Raw genomic sequence first — 18,172 nt, 5'->3', positions numbered from 1 at the left:
TAAAAGAGGGATGGTGAAGCATATAGTAACCTCCATATTATATAGGTTACCTTGACTTGAACACTCAAGGTTACATGAAGACCATGTATGCAGAATTTTATTTAACATTTCTGTCCATCACTAATCAAGTTTGACTTCAAGAGTTGCTCCCTCAAATCCACTTTGAGTAAATTAATTGCTTATCATAGGATTTTCACCTAGCTAATTTCATGTACTCATCTATTAATTTATTTCAAGACCTTGAGTAATACACCATTGTCTTTGTAAACACAGTCCTTTTTAAATGTAGCTTCCTCTGATCTCTTTCACTCTTGTATCATTTTATTCTACTGCTCTTCATTTACCTTTTCTTACATTTGCTCCCTCAGTCTCCCAGCAGATCAAATGTGCACCTTGTTATTTATACTTGTTCCATACTGAGATTTAACACAGTTTTTAATTATACGATCCTAGTTTTTGTTGCATATTTATCTTAGCTCAGTTTGCAGTAATTAGTTGTTTAGACAAACAGCTTTATAATGTTCTATATGCGTATGGTAATATATAAGAAAATAATGACTGAAAAATTTATTTACATTCTTAGTGCAGTATTGATGGGTTTGTGCTTGTAATAAACAATAAAAATGCCACTGAACACACATGAACCGGTATCATTGAAATATTTATTGAGAATGTAGCTAGTGAATGTAACAGTAGGATATCAGTGTGGTAACTGTGCCAGCAGAATCCATGAAGAACTCTGTTTCTAGTTCAGAAAAGTACAACCTGTTACAGTAATCACCATCACAGCAATATAGAAAAGCTTTATACATTATTGTAACTGATGCAGAAAGCTTACAACCTTAAAAAATAAAAAGAAATAAAAAGTAAGCATGAGCAAAACTGGCATAGAAGTTGCACTTTTAACATGGATGGGATGGTTTACTCAGGAATAACAATTAACATATACATATTCAGTACATCATACCATTCCTTGGAGAGTTGATGCACTGACTGCTATGGCACATACCTAAGTAGTACTACTTTATCTATCCTGACAGTTCACATTTCAGTGGTAATTGAACTCTGAAAGATCAAATGGAAGAGGGAAACAAAAAATACAACAGATAAACAATGGCTGAGTATTAAAAGGAAAGCAAAGACATGTGATGATTTGACCACACATTAAGGAAATGCTAAAAGAGGGAAAGATTGAGATTTTTCTGCTATGGTCAATTTCTTAATTAAGGGAAGCTCCTCTGAGGGGATGAAGCCTCAGAGATACAGACATAATAGACAGATAAAACTCAGAATTATCTAATAATTACCATCATTAGCCTTACACTTAATCTCTCAGTTGTTAGTAGTACAACTACAATCATTTCAACCTTTCTGCATAAATGGAATGGGAAGACTGGCATCTCATGAATCAGCCAGCCATGTAGGTACACAAGTTATTTCTGCAATACTTCCTAATTTGAATTTTTCTTCAAATTGTATGAAATTCATATTAATCAGTCAACCTTAATAACTTTTGACATAGTACTCAGTGCTTGGTTTTCAAGAATAACTCAAAATGTAGAATTATGAACAAATCAAGGTGTAACATTGCAGCCTATGGTGCCAAACAGCAGTCAACTCATGGAATGATCTGTTGGTGAATTTCTGCTATGAATAACTACAACAGGATTCCATTTGATCTATTATGGATCCCACAGTTGTGTAAAGATTCTCTAAAAGTTATACAAATGACTGATAGCTAACACACTGGGCTACAACACTGTCATGGGACTCTTGTCCAAAGAATATATATTTTTTATTGTTATTATGACCTTATATCTATAAATATAAATAAAGTTATCAGGAAAAGTGTGGAAGGGTGGAAGCAATGCATATCTTAACAATTTCACAGCCACACTCCACAATACTGCAGTATATGAGGAACAATCTTGAAATGTAATCTTCAGTATAGATTACATTCATACTCCAAAATCCTACTGGACGTAGTCATTTAGATTATCATATATTCATTTATTCCTATTTGCATGCGAGCAGTATGTCTTCATAACAAGCATAATTTTCAGGAGAGAGAGAGAGAGAGAGAGAGAGAGAGAGAGAGAGAGAGAGAGAGAGAGAGAGAGAGAGAGAGAGAGAGAGAGAGAGAGAGAGAGAGAGAGAGAGAGAGAGAGAGAGAGAGAGAGAGAGAGAGAGAGAGAGAGAGAGAGAGAGAGAGAGAGAGAGAGAGAGAGAGAGAAATTGTGAACTACATTTAACAGCTATGGAAAAATCATAGAATATTTATAAAAAAAATTTAAGATGCTGTAGTGCTGCTGTGTAACATCAATATGTATCTAATATGCCTTTCTTTTTTCACAGATATTATTACCATATTTTAACACATCCAACACTTCTTGCAGTAGTTCAATTATGTTACACACATGCCTTGTTACAAAGAAATTATGCACTACAAGCTTGGCTAGGAATACTATCTAATATAATAACACAGTGAAAGACACATGATTGGCAACTACAAGAGCAAATGGAATAAATTCATTACACTAGCATTTGTATATCACATGTTGCAGGGCAAATTTTAGTAGTTCATGTTAAATTTAAATTCACAAAGATATTAGAAATCACTTGTGCTTTTGGCTTGCAATGCACTGGACAAACCCTCCCTGACTGCATCATGACAAGGGTTCAGTTTTCATTTACATTCTCAACAGAACATGTTTTCAGCTATAAAGCAATGCTTGTCTCACAGAGATAACAATACACCTTAACATTGCTTTTCATTATATATATATATATATATATATATATATATATATATATATATATATATATATATATATATATATATATATATATATATATATATATATATATATATATATATGTAGAATATAGGTTTAAAGTAAAATAACAACTGGCAGCTATTGTATACAAAACAACCCTTTGATAAGCAGGGTAAAATATAAGAACGGTACATGAAACAATGCCTTCACTTGCAATTTATGATATATATACAAGCATATTCTTCCACATGAAAGATGGATTTCTCATATATATATATATATATATATATATATATATATATATATATATATATATATATATATATATATATATATATATATATATATATATATATATATATATATATATATATATATATTACAAGAGTTAGGACCAAAATTTTTCTTTCAATTTAGTTTTCAAAATAACATCTTGAGTTCATAAGAACATAAGGGAAGCTGCAAGAAGCCATCAGGCCTACACATGGCAGTCCCTGTCTGTTTGGTGATAGTGAGAATAAAAATATTTATCAGAGACCAATTTACCATCTTTCAGTAAGGCACACAGGCATACATAAACACCTAAATAATGCAATACATACATATGCTGAAAAATGAATGGAGAATCTGAGGCATTAAGTTTGGAAAATTATGTGTCTGAATACCTTTTCATAAGGTACAATACTGCATTCAAACATACTTTGAGCTTTTTTTCTCCTTGAATTCAGTTGTGGATGCATTCACTTGAGCACGTACTGTATATTCACCTTTACAAAATTAGCACTGATTTCAATACTAAAACAATATTCACCCTTATCCTCATAACTATCAGTATGACTGGCTTAGTTAAATCATCAATAAATTATACATAAAACATACTAGTAAAAGATTAATAATACAATAATAGTAAGTGTACTGATAATGCCTATAAAAATCTCTCCTGTAATGGTAATTCCAACAAGTTAAAACAAATCCTACAAAATCCATAATTTCCATTCCCTCCAGTAATTAAGGCACTTAAGTAGAGAGAAAAAAAAAGCTAAAACAGACAAATTTACCAACACATATCACTGAAACACTGTAAAACTTGCTACAGTGATCAAATGTAACTTTCACAATGCTCACTGAAATAGTGCACGCTGGAAAACTAAAATAAATATAACACATCCATACGAGTTTCGTTGCCAAACACTCACAAGTCTGATTCCAAGGGAGGCGGCAAATCATTCCGCCTGTTATTGTTGCCCATGGACCCCTGGGGACTAGAGGTGGCAAGAGGAGCAGGGCTTCCTGGTAATCTTTGGGACTCTGACTCAGGTGGGAGTTCAGGTGATGATGGTAGACCAGATGCAGAATTACCTTCACTGTCTGATGTCTCTGATGTCTCCTCAAGTCTGGCAAGAGGAGCAGAAGGTTCATTCTCTTCACTAACTGCTGGTAGGGATTCTGTTGGTGAGCTATGATCAGGTGGCAAATCTTCTACTGGTGTTATTGCTGTACTGGATCCTGGAATGTTCTGCAGATCATCATCAGAAGCTGTGGTGTGAATCTCTACTGACACTGTGGAAGATGTGCGCTGCTGTGGCCCTGGACTGTAAGGTGGAGGCACTTGGTCAATGCTGTATTCACCATCTTCTGGCTGTGGTAATACATCTGGACTACCTCCCCTACGGGCTCTATATGGAGGAAGTAAGGTGTGGTCATCAATTATTGGAATGTCAAGGCCTGGGGTAAGAGGCTGTGGGGAGGTGAGGGCACTCTTCTCACTGGGTGTAGCATGGAAGGAGCTTCCACATCTTGGTGGCTTATGTAGTTCATCATACTGCCAATGAGTACTCATGGGACGACATGGCGAAAGATGTGGAAGGTCTTCAGGTGTAAGAGGACGTTTCAGTGCCTTAGAAGTACCCCAGCCACACCAAGTTGCTATGGTTTGAGCAAGTAGGAGTAGCAAAAATATGAGGGTGAGTGCTGTGCAAAGAGTGACGCTGGTTGTTTTCACCACTGGAGGCAGATTCTGAGCAAGTTTCAGCAGGCCTACAACATCCCCTGGCAGTGAGTCCACTCCCACCTCAAACCAGAACACTGGCAGCACCACATCAAAGTGCCTGGCACGCTCCAAGGGCTGGTTGCGGTCCAACATCACATTCATCTGCATACGAAGCTTGACACGAAGAGGGATGCCCAGGTCAGGGTAGATATCAAATTCCGTTCTGTGCTTCTCTGGGTTGGGCCTGTTGACAAAAAGCATAAATAAATTTCTATCCTAAATTGTATCTACATATCATAAATATGCATTATCTTGATTAAAGATGATGATTGTTTGAAACATTCCTACATTCTCAACATTCTAAACCCTTTGCTGATGGCAGTATGGTACTGGTTGCTTTCTTTATTAGGTAAAGGACTTTGATGAACAATAAAAAGTTTAAATTACTTAATTACATATTTTGCTATTAGAGATCTATTTGACAATTATAATCTGAACTTGTACCAATGTAATTTTATTGAGCTTGAGGAGAAGCTGTAGCAGTCAAAGCACTGCAAATCATAGTAACAATGCAGCACACACACACACACACACAGGGTAAAGGAAGACCTCAATCATCAACCAATCAGACTATATGCCATGACTGGGCAAGGGACTTTTTGAGGCTCCACCACAGCCTAATATCCTTTGTTATGCCAATTGCTGCCACTAATACTCGCTACCAGTTCCTGAGAGGGCCTGGCGGCACCTCAGGACTCTCACTATTCAATTCCTCTAGTTCGTATGTTGAGTCATATTCAGAACCCCCATGCCGCCAGTACTCTAGGGCGTACTGTGTAGGGGTGGCTCAGGGAATACTAGGAAGGGGACACAACCAGGAGGCATGAGATAAATTGACCTACTTAAATTCAGCTCAGTGTAGATTGTTTGGTTAGGGACACACACACACACACACACACACACACTTCATTGCCTACAAAAAAAAAAATAAATAAATAAATAAAAATAAATAAATAAATAAATAAATAAATTATGACAAAATAAAATAATACATTAGTAATAATAATAATATCAACAACAACAACAAAACCGAACAATAGTATTTAACAGCAACATAAAATACTAACAAAGTAATTTTGGGACACATATAACAGTGTTTGAAGAAGTACTGGGAACAAAGGAGTGAGGGCTGGGTACATGCAAGACCACGCAGGACAAGAATGTGAGGTCTGCACGACAGGTTATATAAGGGCGAGGTGAGGTGACGGGGGTGTCGCGTTACACAGCGTGGAGCAGGTTTGGATATGAGGTACTGCAGCACGCTCCTTCGCTATGTCCATAAAGAGAAACAATAGGATGCGGAAATAGGCACGCGGAAACACCTACACCCAGTGAATCACAATGTAATGCTAAAAGTGTTGTGTTGACAGTCACCTTAGCTACGTGGGTTACTAATCAGGCAGTGCTTTTCACTTTGTACTCTCACAAAAACTGTTTTCCAAAAGCCACTGAGTTGACCATTCAGATTTTCGTGTGTTATCCCAGTGATGGAAAATAATTTATTTAGACAATCGCTAAAAACACTAATGAAATCTCTAGTAATTTCCATTAAGTAAGGGAGGTGCTTATAGAACGTCCAACTGTTTGCGATAACGGTATCTGATAACCTTTCTGGACATACATGAACATTGGGATTTGTGTGATAAATGCCATCTGATGATCCAGGGCAGTATAATGTTAACAGTGTTGACATCTCATATGCTGATGTGGTTTGGCAACACTGATAACCGATTATGAATACATGTAAAACAAAACATCGTTATACGTCAAGAATGTAATTATTTCCAAGTTTTAGAAGTCATAATGTAAAGCTAATAGTGTTGACACACATCTTCGTCACGAAGTATAGCAAGCCTGATTATTATTATTATTTTTTGAATACACATGAAACTGAATGATATAGAAGCCACCACCATGTTGTAATGACAGTAAGACTAAAAGATAATTTTAGTCTTACTGTCATAACAACATGGTGAGATTCCTTTCGTTAAATAAAACCGAGAGGAAGCAAATCAGGCAGCACTGCAAGGTCAGCCAGTGTAAGTCTGGTGGATTAGTAGCTGCTTTCTACACGTTCACCTTCAGTCTTTTTTTTCCTCCTCCTTTTATCTCCTCTTTCTCGTTACTTCTGCATTTGTAGGTTATATATATATATATATATATATATATATATATATATATATATATATATATATATATATATATATATATATATATATATATATATATATATATATATATATATATATATAACTTTTTCACTTGCATTCTATATATCATAAACCATCAATTCTCTCTCTCTCTCTCTCTCTCTCTCTCTCTCTCTCTCTCTCTCTCTTATACACAAACAGGGGCTCAGTTTCAGCATGTAGTGTCAGCTACGTCTCGGTGTCCTGAATAGAGCGTCGTCCTCACCACCTATGAGCAGGTAGACGACCCGCCCTCTAGATGTCTTCCCTTGCTCCCCTTTTCTCTTCGTCCTTCCATTTGCAATCTCTCTCTCTCTCTCTCTCTCTCTCTCTCTCTCTCTCTCTCTCTCTCTCTCTCTCTCTCTCTCTCTAAACAAAGACTAATGGAATGCAGGATATTCATGTCGCACAAAACAATGCATTTAAATTTCTGATGATGTGAAGGCAATGCTGCAGTCGTGAGCGTGAAGATTCATGAACAAAACGAGAGAGAGAGAGAGAGAGAGAGAGAGAGAGAGAGAGAGAGAGAGAGAGAGAGAGAGAGAGAGAGAGAGAGAGAGAGAGAGAGAGAGAGAGAGAGAGAGAGAGTTATTGTGACCTGTGTGTGTGTGTGTGTGTGTGTCTGGACGGACGTAATCTCTTCTCGTGTCAAGTTACACAATAGAAAAATAGTCAGTGATGATGTATACGTGCTCGGCGGGTGTTCGGAGCAAGGGTTTGGGCACGGGGCGGCGGTGGATTCGTAACTTGTCCGCGAGACTCACAAGGCTTACTGACGCCCCCAGACACCTCTGTGAGTCCTTGAGCGAGGCTTGACGCACGGGAGAGAGAGAGAGAGAGAGAGAGAGAGAGAGAGAGAGAGAGAGAGAGAGAGAGGTGGGGGGGAATGTTGGGAAAGCTTGGGCAAGGTGGGGTGTGCCGTACTTGCTTTGTACGGCACTAGTGGCATGAGGAAAGTCACTGGTGTGCAATATACATTGTTACTTGTACCTGCTGCTATTTTTTGGTGCCTTCTCGATTACTACCAATAAGAAGAGTATGAATAATAAAAAGAATAAGAACAAGATGGAAAAATATATTACACACACACACACACACACACACACACACACACACAACATGTCACCATCACCACCACCACCACCACTACCATCACCGTTGCCTGCCTGCAGCCACCGCAACCCCAGGACTGCCGCCATCACCACCACCACCAACTACCACCGTTTGACTTGAAGCACCAAAGCAGAATTTACGACATAGTCCGACCTTCCTTCTCAGTCTGCAATTAATTTACAGCGACCTCACAAAAGTACCTAAACAGAATACGTAGTGTTTAAGTAATAAAGTACAAGTGCAAACAAATGATGTGGCGCATTCCTCCGGTAAAGGCGCTGAGGAGAGCGAGGGCTGGCTGGCGAGTTGGATGTCTTCCCCGCCGCGCCTGGGACAAGGAGGGAACCAGTCATGAATGGTGCGTGAGAACTAAGCAGGGGCGCCAGTGTACTGGAGGTGTAAGAGAGAGAGAGAGAGAGAGAGAGAGAGAGAGAGAGAGAGAGAGAGAGAGAGAGAGAGAGAGAGAGAGAGAGAGAGAGAGAACTGTCAATACGCGTCAGTGGAGACGTTTTTTTTCCCCCCCCCCGATTTCAAGCGATCATACAGCAAGATTTGACATTAAGTTCTGACCAAGTTCCTCACGGACTAATACTTTTAAGGCCTTCTTTTGCACTGGAACATAAAGGCAATGCAAGTCTGAGTTATTTAATTTATTTATATACCCAATGGTTTATATGCAGAATGGAACTACGTACTTTCCTTTTTACACATTTACGACTTTGACAAGCTGCAGCGTTACCTTGATATTTGCTGAACTGTTACAAAACTTATTGCAATCGTCGATTTTTTTTATTGAGTTTCGTCAGAAGTCTTGCACATTAAGCTTAGCTGTTTTTAGTTAGGCAGCAGCCAGACGATCTATGCTGAACCGGCTGGGAAAGCTAAGGGGGAACATGCTTCGCCTTTAAAACCTGGTACATATTCAGCACTGAAGTCGATCCTCCGCACCCTGATGCCTCTTTATTCTTCGTCCTTAATCACATCACCAACGAAATCAATCACCTGCCAGTCGTCAGCCCATATCAATACACCGTTAAGGTTCCTGAGAAGCGTGATGACATGAAGGTATGTAGGTGACTTTTATTACCCACATGTCGTTTACTTTACAACGCACTTAAAAACATCAGCCCATCGATCATACTTATCAGAACTACGTAAGCTGGGAAATACCTGAAAACATCCTTACAACACTTCTTAAGTATTACATCGCGCAAGGACGAGCCGAGGGATACGTTGTGAAAATACAAAAATATCCTGTATTACTGTGACGCAGCTAGCAGCACTTTCAGACTATAGAATCGGGAACAGTATCTCTTCAGCCCATATGTAGTCTGGTGAAAGGTGTTGAGAAAAATGCGATACGAGACAGATAAGGTTATATAATCAGCGAGGCAGTGGCAGGAGGCGGAAAAGTGCCAGTAATGCAATTTTCCTCGTCACAAACTGTAACTTAAGAGGCAGGGCGGCGGTACAAAAGGGACTACAGGCAGTCATCCATCAGGACATGACCTTTACCTGCCAGGTGCGTCACGGGTAACCGATTTATCAGTGACGGCTGCCCTTATGCTCACACTGACCACTCGAAGCCCGAAATTACTCGGTTACACGTTCCCCCATTCCCTCGGTCGAACAACAAAGAACAAATTACAGAATATATATATTTTTTTTTTCTACAACCATGAAACTTGTCCTTGAGTCGTCGGTCTGAGGTGCTTTGGTCCACGTTATGACACCGAATTAACCAGAATGTCGGTCAGTTATATCCGGTTGACGATGGTGACGTCATGGCGTGGTGGTTAGAAGCGTTTACTCCGCCGCCCCTGAACACTGCTGCTGGAGACAAGGACTGCTTCACGGGTCCTCTGACGTCACGGTGGTCTCTGTCATTATGTGAACTGTGCCTCGCATTGTATAAGGTTCCTTTGAAATGCACGCCCTGTCTATATTCGTCAACCTGATCCTGTACTGTCTCTACCTGTCCTGCCTTGTTCCTTGTGGCACGCTAAGTACCGCCGGCCACACTCACCTATACCTGTTGCCAAAGGCCAATAAAGTTCTTCCTCGGGGCAACCACAAAGGCTATCCCTGGGAAACGTTTACCACACCCAGCACCCCACGGCGTCCCCCGCCACCCGCCGCCAGTAACCCTCGCCACAGCCTCACCCTTCCTTCTGCCCCTCCCCCAACCCCCACCTTCCACCCGGCTGGCTCCAGACTTCCCTGTCTCAAGGAAGTAAAATTAGCGACATCGAAGTTGAGAGGCGCCCCGCCTAAGCAACAATGCAGCCAATCTAACTAAAAATGGAACCGCTCTTCCCTCTTGTTAAGTTCAGGGTACGGTTTGGATGAAGCTACGTTTTGCTTTTTGTTCTTTTGTTTGACGACTGATCCACGATTGCCGTCAACTATGGGGTGAAATGCATAGAATTCTTTGAATTTATAATTACTCATATCCTGTGTGATCATTCCTAAGAAAAGACATCTAACTCGGAAAAAACTGAAGCGTGCACACACACACACACACGCATTTTCAGTTTCTCCCTCTGTACATTTTCAGTTTGTTAACTGCCTAAATGATAAACCGTTTATTATTATTATTATTATTGTTATTATTATTACACACACACACACACACACACACACACACACACACACACACACACACACACACACACACACACACACACACACACACACACACACACACACACCCTAATCGAGAATGTACTCCTACTCTCCACCAAGGCATTGCCATGAAAAGGACACTTAACCGGGGTCAGAATCCTTTAGGAGTTTTTTTTTTTTTTTTTTTTCCAAGACAGCAGCTGCAGCACCTCGGGGGACGAAGGGACGCGGATGAGTGCCGGCGGGGGTCAGGTCGCGACCAGAACCACCTTCCCCGCCCACCACCTGTCGCCGCCCGGGCCACGAGGCGCTATCCTGCACGACACTGGATGAAGGGGAGAGGGCCCCGGCAAGGATAATATACGCTTAGGATGCTACAGAGGCAGCTTCCAACATGCGGCAGGCGATGCTTCGAGGGCGGGAAAAAAAAAAAAAAATCTTTACATTCGAGGCATGTTAAGTGCAATAACGATTCCTCTGTAATTCTGGGCATGCAAGTTTCAAGGGTGACTGACTTGTCTGAGTGTGTACTGTTGTTCCACACTGTGAGTCCTGTTGTGTGTGTGTGTGTGTGTGTGTGTGTGTGTGTGTGTGTGTGTGTGTGTGTGTGTGTGTGTGTGTGTGTGTGTGTGTGTGTGTGTGTGTGTGTGTGTGTGTGTGTGAGAGAGAGAGAGAGAGAGAGAGAGAGAGAGAGAGAGAGAGAGAGAGAGGGAGAGAGAGAGAGAGAGAGAGAGACGAGAGAGAGGAGAGAGAGAGAGAGAGAGAGAGAGGAGAGAGAGAGAGAGAGAGAGAGAGAGAGAGAGAGAGAGAGAGAGAGAGATTATTACATGATACACCAAGAGGAAATAGGGAAAGCGGAGCAAGCAAGGCAGGGAGGTCAAAGCAGTCACGCCGCGAGGTAAGGCATCACAAAAGTCTATTCCTGTTTGTATCTTAAGCCTGAGAACCGCGTAGGTGGTTGGTCCTCCCTTCCTGTCTTTCCCTTCCGCTTACCTTCCTTCCCTCTTCTGGGATGCGTGTGTTTGTGACCTTTTCCGTGACTGTATTTGTTCGTGTTCTTAGTCATAGTTCCACAGCGAAACTTTTTTTTTTTTCTTTTTTTTTGCCGTGGGTGTTTTTTGTCAGTTCCTTAGTCACAGGAAGGAAAATTTGTAAGTTTTTTTTATAGTTCTTGCTCAAGGGCATAAAAAAAACTATTTTATGATTGTTTTTGTTTGTTTTCTTACTCATACACACAGTTGTTTTTCTTAAACTATTTTTGTTTGAGTTTTGTCACAGGAAGAGAGGAGAGAGAGAGAGAGAGAGAGAGAGAGAGAGAGGAGAGAGAGAGAGAGAGAGAGAGAGAGAGAGAGAGAGAGAGAGAGAGAGAGACGTATAACTTTTGTAGTCATATATATTGTGTGAGTTTTCCTTTCTTTTATTTGTTTTATATATAAAGACTAACTCCACGTCAGCAGATTACAAAGAAAGAAAGAAAGAAAAAGAAAGAAAAAGAAAAAAAAATTAGGCTGAAGTGCTAAGTAAAAACAGTTTAATCTGCAACACAAGAGTTATCATGTTCGTTTGTATACGATTTGCTTACCACTAGAAAAATACAAGCCAGCAATTTCAGTGTTTGTTAGTGTTCCCGTTTTGTTAGGAAGCGTTGTCTCGGAGGGTCGAGGCTTCAAGGTCACGGTTGATGACCTCCAACACACACTGGCACTTACACACGCCATAATGTCGTGATGGTTGCTTCATTTATTATAACTCATCTTTTTTTTAACACTTGCATGAATACACGCCGGCGAAACCAAGACGAGTTACAAACTTTGACCTTGTAGTGTCCTAGCGACATGTTATGCTCGAAATAGAACTTAGTTTTAAGTATAAACCTTTTTTTTTTTTCGTCTAAAAACATTGAGTCACTTTGCTTTGAGATGAAAAAAAATATTATATATATATATATATATATATATATATATATATATATATATATATATATATATATATATATATATATATATATATATATATATATATATGAAATTATTTCTCTCGTATTGCTTTTATGATGAAGAGAAAAATCAAATATATAAAACAATATCCTGAACTAAAAGGGTATGAGAAGGAAAATAATGCATATCAACATTATGCTGACCTTTACGGAGACAATTCGTTCTTTGTCTCCTTTCAGGCTGTGGTCCACTCCTCACCAGCACGCCCAGGGAATATTCTTAGATAAAATGTAAGTTGTCTTTATGTGAAAAGTGTAAATATTTCATACATTTTACTTATTCTTATTTATAAGTTTGATATTTGACAGTAAATTGTATCTGCGATGACTGTACGCGTAAGCCGGCGTGGCGTGAGAGCTGCCTCAACCACAACAATTTGGGAGACCTTTGTAATCATAGAGATTGATGATGATGATGATGATGATGATGATGATGAGTGATGATGATGATGATGAGGAGGAGGAGGAGGAGGAGGAGGAGGAGGAGGAGGGAGGAAAGAGGAGGGAGGAGGAAGAGAAGGAGAAGGAGAAGAAGGAGGAGGAGGAAAGAGGAGGAGGAAGAGGAGGAGGATGAGGATAAGGATGATGATGATGATGATGATGATGATGATGATGATGATGATGATGATGATGATGATGATGATGAGGAGGAGGAGGAGGAGGAGGAGGAGGAGGAGGAGGAGGAGGAGGAGGAATAGAGAGAAGGAGGATGAGGATAATGATGATGATGATGATGATAATGATGATGATGATGCATGTTCTCAGGATTATCAATTATTCTCTTACATGTCTTAAGCACATTAGGTGAAGGAACGGACAACGCTGGTCAGTCGTCCACTCTCGGCGGGCAAGCACTCCCGTCTGACCCTCAGCGTCAATCATAATACTTAAACTACCAAGATGAAGCTCCCGCCACTTTTCATCTTGTGGACGCTAGCGTTACACAACACAGCACGGCACCAGCAGCTCACCCTGTGGCTGTAACTTCTCTCCACGTCCCCAGCCGCTCTCATACCACCGCCCACTACGCCCGTACATCCCCGCAGCTACAGGAGGGAGAAGGCACCCTTTCTAACTACTCACGCACCATCGTCTATTACTCCCGTACATTCCCGCACCTACAGAAAATACATGCTTGTAACTCCTCTCCCGCATCACCGCTACTACAAACTTGAACTCCCATGCTTACAGAATGGAGAAGACATCTTGTAGCCCCTTTCACGTACTACCACCCCCCACGCCCTTGCACTCCTGCAGCTACAGAAGGGAGAAGACACCCTCTCTAATCACAATCACACCTTCAGAATGAGGAAGTGAGGGTCTCACTGTCCCTTTCATTTGCCTACACACATCTTCCTCGTTTATTAATAACATCCTGCCTAAATTAAATCTAAATTGTGAAGGATTTATGTTCAAGGTTTTGCCAACTCATACAAGGTGAGAGAGAAAAAAATATCTGAGTGCGAGACGATTACTTTCCTACTTACCTCTCAAGGCAAGGCAAGAGTTGTTATATATAATAGGAGAAAAGAAAACAAGCGTAATCTAGACGTGATAAGTATTTTGCAAGGTTCTTCCGACTACTAAGAAAAAAAAGAACAATGAACAGGAAAGTGTAAATTATGATTAGCGGATTCTGCGATTTATGAACGTATGAGTCAAGTAATTCGTGGGAATATCTCTATTGCTTTATCTCTCTATTTTTCTCCCTCTCACTCAGGCTCAGATCAACCCGTCCGCGCAACCTGACCCGCCGCCGCTAAGTATTGAGCAACCAGCCTACTTGAGTGAAGGTAGGAAAATATTCTACGAGTAATAAATATATCGTATGCTTATCTTCACTTATGAATGTATGAATGTATGTATGTATGTATGTATGTATGTATGTATGCATGTATGTATGTATGTACGAGCACGTATCTATTTATCTATATCCATCTCTCTCTCTCTCTCTCTCTCTCTCTCTCTCTCTCTCTCTCTCTCTCTCTCTCTCTCTCTGACCAAGGAGGTTTAGCAACCCTACTTGGATCTGACAGCCTTCACCCTTTCTCCCTACACGTCCCTGGGGTCTGATAGCTGCCTACGCTGTGTCCACTGAGCTTCATTCGTCATCATCTCATTAATTGAAAATACCCATTTCGTGTCACCCTCTGTTTCACCTTCATTCTATTAAAGTCTTTCATTTTCGTCCTGATGAGTCCAGATGTCACTCACTCCCCTCCTGGTGCATCCCTTGAACGCGCTGTCACATTACAAACACCGTGTTTTGAAACGATAGAATATTGGTAACTAATGATTTTCCGGTAGTGCATTTTTTGTCGTGTAGATCACCATTTACACTTCGATTTTGCATCATTTCCCCTCCCGGCAACCCACGCCATCCACGCCGGCTCCTGATGTCTGCCAACACACCTGGCCTCACACCTGGGCCCCCGCGCACCTGAGAACAAGCTGGCTATAAACACAGCAATAGGGTGTATCTCCGCTGTATCTGTATCTCCTTTGTTCCTTACTTCCTCTTAAAACTTATTAAATGCAAATTATAGGAGCTTCGTGGCGCTCTTTAGTGTCTTTACTGCAATGCCGCGAAGGAGCCTTGGGTCGAGTGGCAGCCAAGCACCCAGGAAGCGGAATGGGTCGGGAGATGGGAGGACGACCCTGGAGGAATAATAAACAGTGCGTGGAAGCGAAACACCTGGGGCAGGAGGAGGGAGGTGAGGCAAGGGTGAGGAGAGATAAAAAAAAAAAAAAAAAAAAAAAAAAGCACTTGCGTCTAGCGTGATGGATGACAGAGATACTCGTCGCATACGTGGCGTTATCACAAACATGAAACAGTACAAGGTGAGGACATGGGTAACTTTCACACAAAGACCTTTCCTTGCTCCTCGCTGATAGCCGCCCTTGACACCCCACAAAAGTCACGGGAATCATCATAAGCCTTCCGTTGCGAGCCTCAGTGACCCCAGGGAACTAGACTTAGGCAGCCTTGGTTGGTTCGCGGCACCGCATTCAGGTATCGGCTGCACGCTTCTGGACCTTGAAGAGCTGGCCAGTGGCAGTGAAAGTGGTGATGGGGACGCTGGGATGCTGCACCGCGATCCCCAGCCTCGCATACCCAGTCAGTACCCACCTTTCCAGCCCCTCCTACCACACCCCAGTGCCCCTAACCTTCACTTCCCCCTCCCTTCTGCCAGTCTCCTCTTTTGTCTCCCCCAAGTTGTATGAAATGTTCCGTTGTTTTTACTTCCTCACCACACGGTCAAAAGTCAATCTTACATCCAGTTTCGGATTAATGTATGTTATTGCTTTAATCTTGAACTTGAGAAGGAGCACGAGGCAGGTGAAGGGGTGAATGAGGTGACACACAGACAAGTAAAAGGGGTGAGTGCATGAGTGTAAGAGGTGACGAGAGAGAGAGAGAGAGAGAGAGAGAGAGAGAGAGAGAGAGAGAGAGAGAGAGAGAGAGAGAGAGAGAGAGAGAGAGAGAGAGAGAGAGAGAGATAAACGGACGGATGGATGGACACACACACACACACACACACACACACACACACACACCCGAGAGAGAGAGAGAGAGAGAGAGAGAGAGAGAGAGAGAGAGAGAGAGAGAGAGAGAGAGAGAGAGAGAGAGAGAGAGAGAGAGAGAGAGAGAGAGAGAGAGATAAAAGGACGGATGGATGGACACACACACACACACACACACACACACACGAGAGAGAGAGAGAGAGAGAGAGAGAGAGAGAGAGAGAGAGAGAGAGAGAGAGAGAGAGAGAGAGAGAGAGAGAGAGAGAGAGAAATGGATGGATGGATGGATGGGCGCGCACACACACACACACACACACACACACACACACACACACACACACACACACACACACACACACACACACACACACACGCGCGCGCGCCCGAGTGAGAGAGAGAGAGAGAGAGAGAGAGAGAGAGAGAGAGAGAGAGAGAGAGAGAGAGAGAGAGAGAGAGAGAGAGAGAGAGAGAGAGAGAGAGAGAGATAAATGGATGGATGGATGGATGGACACACACACACACACACACACACACACACACACACACACACACACACACACACACACACACACACACACACACACACACAGCTTCATGAATGGAGACGCTGATAGACGCATATATACATAATACATCATAAATACTCATATTCATTCACTTTCATCAACATTTTACAAACATACATACATGCATACTAAAACAGATAACACAGGCAAGACTTACAGACGGAGAGTGAATGAGTAAGTGAGGATAAGGTGGAGGAGGAGGAGGAGGAGGAGGAGGAAGCAGGTGTGGCTGGCGTGGCTGTGTGAGTAGCCAGGCCAGACTCCACCCAAGAGTGGTATCCGTTTTTTACTTAAAGTGGACTACATCGCCTAGACGTCTGCGGCGGCGGTGCGGTGAGGACGCGGGCGGTTCAGGTGACCGAGCAACGAGGTGTACAGTAGCAGAAAAAGCACCCGATACGCTACCGAACGCGCACACACAAAACGCATCATGAGTTTTGACGTCTTTCCAACAATGCACACGTGTCTTGATGTAACACGAGTCCTGTAGGGATAGACAGAGGGACAGAAAGAGGAGAAGGGATGGTGGCGGTGGGGGTGGAGAGAACGAGGACATCCGGGACACTGTGGGCGCTTTCTGCTACCAATACAAAGGATCACAAAGGAAACATCAACCTCAAATTTCCTGTCACTTATAACGTTTTTTTTTAATGTGTTTTGCAGCCAGCGCTTCTTAATTAAGTATGAGTTGTGTGTTTTGCCGGGAAGAGAGGAGAGGAGGAGGGAAAAGGAGGAGATGGAGGTGCTGACGATGACAAAGAGATGAGGGCGGAGACAGGAACTTCAGGTCGGAGGTTAACATGTGCCACCGGGTCACACTTCCTGACCTGGAGTAACACGGAGCGGTGACCGAGGCGCCGCTGCTTCTGTCTCTTCCGTACTGCTAATCATAGGAGGTCGCGAACCTGACGTGGCTGCAAACACTTCCCGCACCACCTAGCACAAGTTTCTTCCCCAACAGTGCCGGAGTGGTAATGGTGCGGCCGCGAGTTTTGGGAGAATCCTTCAACTACTGCAGCTATAAGACTTTTTTTTTTTTCATTGTTTAGCTGAACTTTTACTGCTAGATTTTTTCACCTACAAGTTTTAAGACATTTATTTTTATACTCCGATTTCTTTAATAGTTCTGTAGCCTAAAAAGACAAAGTAAACCTTATATTCTCTATTTTTCCTGTCTATGCAAAATATTCTTCAGTGCTCTGAATGCCATAGCAAAAGATTATAGCAGTAAAACGCCTTTAAGTCTCTTTCCCAAGCAGTGCCTGGAGTTGTAACCCAGACTGACTTGCTTTGAATACATGATGGCGAGGAGGGACAGATCAGGCAGGGCG

At 41.9% G+C, this 18,172-nt stretch overlaps 1 protein-coding gene across 1 annotated transcript in view; it reads right to left on the bottom strand.

Moving 5' to 3' along the window:
• Positions 1–552: 552 nt before the first annotated feature.
• LOC135106651 (uncharacterized) overlaps positions 553–18,172 on the bottom strand; it is a 34,822-nt gene continuing 17,202 nt past the window's right edge. Inside the window, exon 4 of the mRNA XM_064015948.1 lies at positions 553–5,011. Within this exon, the coding sequence (XP_063872018.1) occupies positions 3,970–5,011 (1,042 nt within the window). The 3' untranslated portion in view covers positions 553–3,969. The remainder of the gene's footprint in view (positions 5,012–18,172) is intronic.

Source organism: Scylla paramamosain, chromosome 13 (assembly GCF_035594125.1).
Source record: "Scylla paramamosain isolate STU-SP2022 chromosome 13, ASM3559412v1, whole genome shotgun sequence".
Classification (NCBI taxonomy): domain Eukaryota; kingdom Metazoa; phylum Arthropoda; class Malacostraca; order Decapoda; family Portunidae; genus Scylla; species Scylla paramamosain.
Note: the sequence above shows the minus strand (reverse complement) of the source record. Positions and strands in the feature narration are given on the sequence as shown.